The 10,471-nt window shown below is 37.5% G+C and overlaps 2 protein-coding genes across 2 annotated transcripts; one reads left to right on the forward strand and one right to left on the reverse strand.

Moving 5' to 3' along the window:
* The first annotated feature begins 1,949 nt into the window (after window positions 1-1,949).
* Window positions 1,950-6,150, forward strand: cmtm8b (CKLF-like MARVEL transmembrane domain containing 8b). The gene is made up of 4 exons (XM_061081708.1): window positions 1,950-2,081; window positions 3,252-3,425; window positions 4,188-4,307; window positions 4,599-6,150. Exons 1-4 carry the CDS (start codon window positions 1,950-1,952, stop codon window positions 4,683-4,685), a joined length of 513 nt encoding a protein of 170 aa, XP_060937691.1. The 3' UTR covers window positions 4,686-6,150.
* A 344-nt stretch (window positions 6,151-6,494) lies between these two features.
* LOC133014592 (zymogen granule membrane protein 16-like) lies at window positions 6,495-8,064 on the reverse strand. Its single transcript, XM_061081858.1, has 5 exons — window positions 8,013-8,064; window positions 7,755-7,878; window positions 7,146-7,245; window positions 6,858-6,947; window positions 6,495-6,765 (listed from the first exon to the last, which is right to left on the reverse strand). The coding sequence occupies exons 1-5, from the start codon at window positions 8,062-8,064 to the stop codon at window positions 6,637-6,639; spliced, it is 495 nt and encodes a 164-aa protein (XP_060937841.1). The 3' UTR covers window positions 6,495-6,636.
* Window positions 8,065-10,471: the final 2,407 nt, after the last annotated feature.

Consider the following 10,471-nt stretch of genomic DNA (forward strand, 5'->3'; position numbering starts at 1 on the left):
GGGTTTTTGTTAATGAGTGTATAAGACATGTACAGATATAGATGTTTTTGCAGCAGTAACAACAGCAGGTAAAACTCAGTTGTTGAAGTTTCTGCCTCAGTTGAGTGGGGCCTAATTCACAACTGCTTCTGCAGGGCCTAAACATTCAGGAAATAAATAAGTGTCGCCTTTCAGTCATTGAAAATAACAACATACATAAATAAATTAATGAAAACAAATATTTGTGTTAATCAGCCATGTTAGTTTGTAAGTCGACCTCAACCTTTTGTCCTTGTACTTTGCTTTTTTCCCTGGTCTGGTCGTTCTTTTTCATCCGTGTGTAACTTCTGCCCCCAAGTGGTTAAAGCTGCCCACTGCCTCCATAGCAGCGCCACAGCAGGAGCAGATGTTTGATGGGTGCATGGTTTTAATCCATTTTTTCATTACCCTTACTGCTTGTCCAATCCCAGCAGTCATTAGGAGAGAGGGGGGGCACAGGACAGGTCACAAGCCAATCAGAGGGCCGATATACAGGAACCAATACACTCACATTCTCACCTTTGGTAAATTGAGTTTTAAACTGGTCTAACCCCAATCTGCAAGTCTATGGACTGTGGGAAAGAGTCACAATAACTGTTGAAAACCCATGGAAACATGTGGGGAAAATACAAGTTCAACATAGACAGGATTCTGTAACAGCTTTAACCACTCCACCACCGTGTCGCTACCATGGTTTTAATCTTTATCTTATAAATGAACAGACTTACTTATCACCGCATCAAGGTCTCACATTCCCCTCTGAACGAGCTCGGAATGTGTTCTCCTCATGGATTCTTCTCTTGGACGTTTGACCTTCACTGTTGAAATGGTGAATGTGCAGAGTCTGACACATGAGGAGTTTAGCGTGTGTAGATATTAGTAGGAATTCGGGATGGATTTCTTAGTCACATATAACTTGTGTTAACAAACAATATAAGCATATTCCTTGGTACTGTCTGAATGTTTAGGTACCTCAGAAGATGTGGCACCTTGTTAAACCCTATGAGACTAAAAGTAATTTGTGAATATGGGCTAAACAAATTAGAAGTGATTGATTGATGAATGTAGCATATCAACCTAAATAGTCAATAATTGTAGTTTAGGGGTTAACAATGGTTGTAGCATTACGTTGGTCCATCACACAGACATCAACTCTTCCTCTTGACCATCAGCATCATATATCTGAATCCTGATTTCAATGAAGTTGAGTTAAAGTACCACATAAATGTTTCTATTTGTGTAAAAGTACTTGCATTTTAATAATATTAAAAGTAAAAGTACTTGTGTATGAATGTATTGTATTCTCCAATGCAACAGTCTACTGTATCATTAAATGTGCCTATACAGTATATTTTGTTTAATACGATAATAGTAAAGACTCTTGCATATTAATTAATGGAGGTAGGGTCACTTCTCTTATTGATTATTTAAAATATTATAAAAATATAGTAAAAAGTACAGATTTTTGCCGATATATGTAGTCAACTAAAAGTCAAATGTACCTGAAAAATGAGTAAAGTAAAGATACATAAAAATGTAATTTAGTAGAATGAGAAAGTAAATAGAATAGTAATGTATTGTGTGGTGCATCATGGCTCCTACAAATGAAGCTTGTATGAGATCAACCAGTAAGAGAAACAGAAAAGCAGCCACAGAACAGTAAACCTATTTTGTTGGGCTGTACTTTGTAAGTTTACTGACTTTTTAAATTTCCAAATGAGAGAAAAGTATTTTTTCTTGAACTATCAAATGTCACAGGGCACAACTCAAACATTCGTTCATGACATTTTTGTTAATGTACCAACTGATCTACAACATCAGTTCATAGAGGGGTGTCCTTGTTGGATTCCGGGACAGGAACACGACTTCCTCTGCTGCAGCGACACTGAAAATACTCACACATACACACACACTCTCTGTGTCAGTGCACCATGGAGAGATCCACTGTGGTGTCGGGCCGCAGGAGTCCCCCAGTACCAGATTACAACATCTCGACCTCCACCTTGGCCTTCGACCAGCATTTCACCACGACCGCTGAGGGAGTTCTCCTCCAGGCTGAAATAGTAAGTGGGATTTAAAGTTTTGAGGTGTTTAAATAACTGTAGAAATGATCAGCAGGTCTAAATGCCAAATTTACTATACAACTAATGATAACAATTTGCTATTGGATCATCTGATCATATATATGCTGATAATCACCGTCATTTAAAATATTTATCAGAAAAGTATGTCACTCTTAAAGACCAGACACAGTGTAATCTCTGCTTAGGTTGTTTCTATTCCACAGTTTAATCGTAAAGATGTGTACAGAAACATATAAAAGCAGGTTTTGCACTGGAAAAAAACGTCTTAATCAATGTGACATTTATTTGGGAAATAATAGCATCAATTTATTTTTGAGTGTTTCCTTAAATTGTATTCGATAGATTAAACTAAAAATTTGTTTCTATGAAAGTAGGAAGTTACCAACCAACAAACCAGGCAAATCAAGTCTTCCTCCTTTCTCTCCTTCATTGTTTCCCTTCCTTTCCAAATCAGCTGTGGGAAAGAAACAGGACAGCCGGTCTGTAAATACAGTCTGGCTGGCTGCCATGCAGAGGCTGGACCAATCTGACTGCAACACTTTTTAATAAGTAGAATGGAATTGGACACTCTAAAGCTGCTTATTTTGGAAATTGTACAGCACACTGTCAGATTGAATGCTAGGTTATACAGCCATATTCATAGATATTGAATTATATAACTTCATAACATAATCAATTTATATTTCAGTGTAAAAGAAACCGATGTGGTTTCGAAACTGTTTTCTTCCTGTGATATGAAACATGTAGCAGGAATCCGGTGAGACAGGAAGGGTGGATTTGGTGCTGCATGGGAGCAAAGCGATTTAGTCACTGACCACCACAGCACTTTGATGCAGTGGAGAGGGGAAATGCTGGATGTGAAATTGCTCTTTGAACATATGTATACAAGAGAAAACAAGCAAATCAAGAAACAGAATAAAAAAGTGACACAAAATGGAAAAGTCGTCCATCAACCAGCTCAAATACTACATTTCATGTCCTATATCCACTGTATCTCCTTTACTGAGAAACTGAGCCAAATATTTCCTCAGCTTGTTTAAATAGAAAACTTCATTTTGTGCTTTAGTAAAATACAGAAAAGATAATTAACATAAAGCAATGTTTTGTGCCTAATCCCCCTCTCCTCTCCTCTCCTCTCCTCTCCTCCAGGTGTTTGGTATGTTAGTGTGGATTCTCATTGGGGGTACAGAGTATTTTCATCTCCCTGGTCTTTGCTGGGTGATGTTTGTCGCCATCTCGTGCTGGGCTCTGACAGTTTGCCTGTTTTTAATTTATCTCACTGGAGCTCACAGGAGAATTCCACGGGTCCCCTGGACGACACTGGTAACGTACCATGAACTGGCAACAACCTTGACACAATGCATGCCTTGTGATGACAGTTGTCGTAATAACCTCCTTTAAGATCAACAGATATAAGCTGTGTCCAGATTCAGGGGCTGTATCCTTAAGAGGTTGTGTTTGACCAATGAGACTGTCCCATTTCAATGGCTCCTTCAAACTGGCAACAGACCACACAAATTATATGCAAGGGAACTGTGCATTCAAATCCCTCTTACAAGTTTCAAGTTTAAAAACATTTCTCTCTTTTATGCATTATGGTACTTTTCTGCTTATTCTTGATAAGTTTATATTCTGTTCAGTTTCTACTTTCTCTTTCTGAAATAACATAGTTTTAAATTCTTATTTTGGTCTGATTAGGGCTCAATACTGTGAAATAATGCTTAGATCCTATGATGAGTCAGATGAATGAAGCAATGTCTTTATCTAAGATCCAGCACAAGCGTTTTAAACACCAGACAATGCTCATAACAACACAATTTATTGTTCTACAGAAGCTTATTCTCTTGGAAACTATTTCAATATATATTACTTGTAATTGATATCCCAAATACACTGTGGTGACAAACATGTATGACAGATACTGGAGTCAGTGGCAGGCCTTAGTGCTGAATGGCACAAAAATGACTTTGCAGTCCCACTCAACATAATAAGTTTAATACTATGTGGATGTAAATTCTAGAAAGAGGGCTGGACTGCTTGGTCTTTTTATCTGTAATTCACAGTTTGTGTCTATGTCTCCTCTAGTCCCTGTGTTTCAACTGCAACGCAACAGCTCTCTATCTCGTGACAGCAGTAGCAGATGCTCTGACTGTCAACCAGGCCACTAGGGGGCGGCACAACTACAACTGCTGGGTCGCATCTACAGTAAGAGATTTCCCGTCATTACATGTGCAAATGTTTTCACAGTTGTTAGGGCCCGGTCACAAAAAATTCACTTCCTGCAGCGATGCAAATCAAAGTGTGTAGTTCAACTTTAGTGAACGATATTGGTATGTGTGACCAGGCCCTTTCACCTACTTGATCATATATAAGGATAATATATTACCTTATAACATAGTAGTACATTTCTTAGTATTTGTTTTTCACCACCAAACTGAATTTATAATGTTTTCCTCCTTGTGTTTGTCACCTCTTCTTAACCTCTCACTCCTCCAGTTCTTTGCCTCTCTGACCACACTGTGCTATGCAGGAAGCAGCTACCTGAGTTTCCACGCCTGGAAAACCACAGAGGAGGAACACTAGTTTAATTATGTTACCATCAACCAAGGAGGTGCATTACTGAGGAAAGAACATGAGGGGAATATCAGATGACAGGAGATCAAGCTTCAAACAAGATGCTTCAGTTCAATCAAAACTTGAGAGGAGACTGTAAATGTTCAAGATGGAATTCAGAGTATTTGACAGGTAATTCAGTTAAGTTCATTGAAGACATAAATCAATTTAAAGATGAAACAAAAAGCTGCTTTCAAAATGTATGTGGTTGTTTGTGCTTAGTGGCGTCACACTGAAGTCATCTACACTCATCAGTGTTCTTGTGTGGAACAAAAGAATAGCACATTTAAAACAAATTAAATATTGTGTATGTGTGGTGGACAAACAGAGTCAGTTTTTCTTTTGATTATTTGTCATGTAATCTACTTAACAGACACAGTTAATCAGTGGTTCTTCTCAAGGGTTAGCTTCTATAGCGCAGACCTCCTTAAATTCAATCAAAGTGAAGCAAATTTCACACACTTATAGATATCAGTTCCCTCAATATGCCTTTTTTCATCAACAGCCATGAATTGCTTCTGGGAAAGTGGCAAATATGTAAAAAATTGCTAGATCTGGCAAAGTTAAAATGTGTTGTGGGATTTCCGTTCAGCATTTTTTGTACCATCCTGCCAACAAACTAACAAAAACTTCCTTGGCAGAGATAACCACAACTGACTAAACAAACAAATGCTGACCTCATGACCAGATTCAAGACCATTCAGAGTCAGTCACACAAATGGTTAAGTAGCAGATTTAACGTTTCGTTTCGACTAGTTTGTGTTTTAGATCATTTAATCTACCTTCTGGTGTTGAACAAATGAAGAGAGGTTGAAAACATTCTGAGGAAAAGCTGCAACGCAGACAGAGGTCAGGCTGTGAATATGTAGCTTCAAACTGTCCATGTTTAATTGGCTGGTTTGAAAAAATAAATTAAAATCTTCTCAAGACAAGAAACCATCAAATGAGTAAATGATGATAGAGAGAATGTTTGGCTCCCTATTTGTTGTTAATGTAAGCTTTAGCATTTATAAATCACTGTGCCACTCTGACAGCTGCTGGTATTTCTTATGGCATCCGTCACACTCCGACACACACTGGCAACGTTGAAACTGAGATGTTTTCTTGTGTGTTCCTCAGTGCATAGGTGGACATTTTGAATCAATTAACAAACCTTGAAGATCAATATCTGATGGATTTTGACCAAGCAATTATTTTGTATTGGCTCTCTTTTGTGACATACTCAGATAATTGTATAAGAGCCTAAAAATATGTATCAACTAGATTATAAGAAATAGGAATAATTCAGTCTCCTCCCTCCGTAGATAAAACCTGCAATATAAGTTAACTTTTTTGGAGGGAGAGTGGTGATTGGTAAAGGGTATGGATAGGGAAAATGATTACACATTTTAACAGTGTTTGCTTGCACCCGAATTTAATAAGATTCAAATTGTACATTTCTCCCACCATTAAAGATATGCATGAATGAAAACCATACAGTCTTTTCAATAATCCCCCTCTATCATAACAACTGCATCTTCTTCAAATATATATGATTTTGATTAAAAGTGAGATACATTTCTGGTTTGTTTCCTTCAGGGATACACATGGGCAAAGAGCGTTTAATAAATGCCCCTGTATGTGATACAGAAGAAAGTATAAAGATTGATAATTGCATGTTTAGTATGAATGCATCACAGAGTCACAGAATGAGTTAATATAGAGCCTTCGCCATTAAATCTTTGTTTTTTAACTTATATAACAATGTTTCATATTCAATTGTCAAAGGTTATGCTCCAAAAGTGGTGTAAAATTACCCAGTGCACATTTGTCAACTCATGTTGGTCACTAATTTACAGGTTGATCAGTGAAAAGTGAAAAGTTTTGATTATTTCATCATACCAATCATTAGTACACCACCACTCAGCTTTGAACTCATTCATTATTCGCTAGTGCTATTGAGCCCAGTTGCCCAGTGAGCTCCCAGTGAGGTGATCCCATTGCCGTTATGGTGGCCGCTCAGCATTCGCAGCTCTGATTCCTGGTGAGTCGGGTAGAAGTTGAATGATTTCTGCAACACAACATTATTATAAAAACGTTATGTTATTGCATGACCACGAGCATAGGTATTGATAATTCCAACATAAAAAATAGGTAAAAGACCGTGGTAGGCTGGCCAGCTATCAGGGATCGCCCTCTGGAGGTGATGAATATCAGCTGATAGATGTAATTGCTGTGGTATTTACCAGAGACCTGAAACAAAAGAGACAATGTAAACAAACTACCATGGTTTGTTGTTGTAGTTAGTACTCAATAACTTAATACATGATGTTAAAAAATTATGTAATTGTCATTTCAATGAAAATATTACAAATATAATCATTGGAATTATTAGAATTTTAAATTCATTGTAAAGTAGTTGTTTATTTTAGTACTGATGAAATCTCTAACCTGAACAATGCCCTCTCCATCAAAAAGTGACATCTCAATTACTGGGCCATATGCTCGTCCAAATACTTTAGACCAAATGTATTGATGGCGCACCTGGATACTGCAAGGAAACAGAGGAAACACACAGTGAACTAAAATAGAGTCTGAATATCTTACTCAATTAAACAATAAAAGTAGAATAAAGAAAATGCACAGAAAGGAGTGATAAACAGTGGCACCATCTTAAGCAATAAGAAACTGTATCGAAACTATTGGGGAACAGAGAGTAGCAGAATCTATGCTTAACTTTAGTTCATCCAGATAATAAATGGTCTGTAAATGATCTGTATTTACATAACGCTTTTCTAGTCTTAATGACCACTCAAAACGCTTTACAGTACAGCTTTCACCAATCCACACACACATTCATACAGTGCATCCATATGCAGCATTTTTTAAGGGAGGTTCAGTATCTTGCCCAAGGACACTTCGGCATGAGGGATGGGGAAGACTAGGATCCAGCTGGTTGGAGGATATAATATAACGTATAACTTATAACATCCCTATATTGCCACAACTCAAGATTTTAAATGTGTCCCATTTAAATAAATGAAAGGAAGAACTACTTACCCAGTAATGTATTGAGATGGGATTTCCCAGACCCTGATCCCTGTGATCCTTCCCTTTGCTGTTGAAGTGAAGGGAATCCCACCACCACCAACGGAACCAGAGTAGGAGTAGGCCGCGGTGTTGGCTGGAGGAGTGGAAAAAATAAGTATTACGTGAGGGACAAACTTCATATCTTGATTGAACCATCCATATAGAAATATCTTGGATGTAGGATGTGTACAAAGTTCAGTAATTGTGTAAAAAGGCTTAATTTCTTACGTTTAACCAGGCAGCTGGCAAAGAGCCCGACGAAGAACAGGAGGGAAAGCATTCTGGTGACAATAAAGAGCAAAAGTATCATCTACATTAGTTATGTTTTAACTTCAACTTATTAGAAGCAGTGACTAAACATTACCTTAATCATGATGAATTAAATATATGAACTAAGAATCTTTCAAACTGAAATAATTGGGGTCATCCAACTTACCTTCTGTTACCTGCGTGAGCAGACTGAGCAGAGGATGAGCAGACACTGTGACACTGGCATTTAAATACCTTTAGCTACCTACCTTGCTCACCACACAAACAAACAAACATTCCTACTTGACGGCCTGTGATTGGATGAATAGAAGCTGAGTTATTTTTAGTTCAAGGAAAATGTTTTGGTTACTGGAATTAAACATTGCACCAGGAAGAGAATTTTGACAGCCATCTTTAAGTTAATTTCGTTCAGCGGCATGTTTTTCCGCCAGGCTAAATGGAAACACCCATTAATATGAATCTGTTTAGGATTGTTTCAGTAAGTAGAGCTGTAAGGTTCCTGATTAACTAATAGGTGAGACCATTTGGGCAAATTGTTAATTGGGTCAAATGTAAACAGTGTAATAAAGACATCCAGACTTTAAGGTGTGAAAACACCCTTAATCTCACCTCGATGCCTATGTAGTAGCTCTGAAGTTTTTGATCATATAACAGAATATATTTCTAGCAGATGCAGTCGTTGTCATGCAAATGTTGAAATTTGTAATTCTTTCCTTGCTTTTTTAAACCGGGTAAACTCTATCTTCTTATTAAAATTAAGAGATGAGATTTAAAATTCCATGAGTTATTTGTTTCATCAGTGGATATTAGCCAGTATAATTCTTGTTGCTGTAAAATGCTACAGAATCCCAACAATTTCATAAGAAATATTTTGGCAATTAGGCTAACAAAAAAAGCATTACAACACCAGATTTGTGAATTATGCTCAAACTTGCCCTCCATAAAATGCTTAACAGCTCTGCAGGAGCTTTTCTCTATTGAATTTAAAGCAATTTCAAAATTAATATAAAGATGTTACACTTGTCTTTGCGTGTGAAATGGCATGAACCGTCTCCCTACTAATTCCACTAATTTCTGTCTGTTGTCTGTCTGTGTGCAACGTATATCTCGCCAACTTGTCATCTTCAAACTTGTGTATTGTTAACGGTCCAGGGAAGTGCACATCTGAGTTTGGTTTAGATTTGGACATGAATTTACTCCAAAATTTATAAAAAATTAAATGAACAGGCCAGCACTCTGTAGCAGTCAGTGGGGGGTGGGGCAGTGTGTCCAAGTTAAAAATGTCTTCATCTACGTCCTCTGATAAACTGCAGCAGCGGTCACCAACTGGGTCACCACCAGATCATATTCATGATTACATATTTTTATGTCACCGTTTTGGACACAGAAACAGACGGACTGACCCACGATGGTTTTTGATCTCTAGTCATGGAAACAACATTCATAGTCACTGACAGTTTCACTATTTGTCCACAGGGTAAAAGCACAATGTTTGTTTTGTTGCAGCAATGATTTATATCAAGCTCATTTGCAGTTTTTTTGTTTTTTTTTGTGTGTACATCGGTCTAAAGATGACTCAACAGACCAGTGAAATAGCCGAAATCCAATGTATGAAAAAAATAACAACCGTTCAACAAATCATTCAAAACAAAGTCAGTTTCGTTTCATGAAAAACATGATAATGACTCACTAATGACAATTATTGATATTATTCATAGTATGGAAAGTTAGGAAAAACAGAGATCACAGGGTTATACACATGTTACTGGTCTATACAAATAATCTTATAGTTCATTGAAATTGTCCTCCTGTGGACAAGGGACATTCTTCAGAGCTACATAAAACCAGGAAGTAACAGAGATGTTCCTTGTGATTGTTTCAACTGGTTCTACTGGCCTCACCTGGAGTCCTTGGCCGACATGCATCACATGTACTTAACTGCACCCTTTACAAAAACTATTTGAACATGAAACACAGAGAGAGGAGGGAGGAGATTTGATTCATGATAAATCTAGACTTCCTTGTGAGCACATCAAAAAATCCCCTGCCAGGTGGCCTATGTGGATTCAATTATCTGGCATTGTTTTCCTTTAGTGTGTTTTTAATAACACCCTACCTACTTTTATCTGGGGTCATGCTTTCCCATTCAGGACGGTTATTGATTTCTTAATGCCAAACCTCAGACATATCATAAATGTGTCACAAAGGAGCCGACAAGAAGGAGAGGGGGTTGGAAACGTAAAATTACATTTTTAGAAATGTTCCAAAGACAAAAGTGTGGATTGAGATCACATCAGAAAATACATTTCTGGCCCAAAGTCAAACTGCTGAGGAGGAAAATCATCATCATCAAATTCCTCAGATGTTGCAGTTTGTGTTTCCTGAACACCTGAAAAATAGCCTCTTCTTTACATGCT

The sequence above is a fragment of the Limanda limanda genome, chromosome 11, assembly GCF_963576545.1.
Source record: "Limanda limanda chromosome 11, fLimLim1.1, whole genome shotgun sequence".
NCBI classification, from domain to species: Eukaryota; Metazoa; Chordata; class Actinopteri; order Pleuronectiformes; family Pleuronectidae; genus Limanda; species Limanda limanda.

What these genes read in the sequence shown, in the direction of transcription:
- LOC133014592 (XM_061081858.1), bottom strand. Translation starts at nt 8,064, where the DNA reads ATGCTTTCCCTCCTGTTCTTCGTCGGGCTCTTTGCCAGCTGCCTGGTT. An exon ending in TGCCAGCTGCCTGGTTAAAC is followed by an intron (nt 7,879 to 8,012) that starts GTAAGAAATTAA and finishes CCACTCCTCCAG; the next exon opens with CCAACACCGCGGCCTACTCC. An exon ending in CCATCTCAATACATTACTGG is followed by an intron (nt 7,246 to 7,754) that starts GTAAGTAGTTCT and finishes GTTTCCTTGCAG; the next exon opens with TATCCAGGTGCGCCATCAAT.
- cmtm8b (XM_061081708.1), top strand. Translation starts at nt 1,950, where the DNA reads ATGGAGAGATCCACTGTGGTGTCGGGCCGCAGGAGTCCCCCAGTACCA. An exon ending in TTCTCCTCCAGGCTGAAATA is followed by an intron (nt 2,082 to 3,251) that starts GTAAGTGGGATT and finishes CCTCTCCTCCAG; the next exon opens with GTGTTTGGTATGTTAGTGTG. An exon ending in GGGTCCCCTGGACGACACTG is followed by an intron (nt 3,426 to 4,187) that starts GTAACGTACCAT and finishes TGTCTCCTCTAG; the next exon opens with TCCCTGTGTTTCAACTGCAA.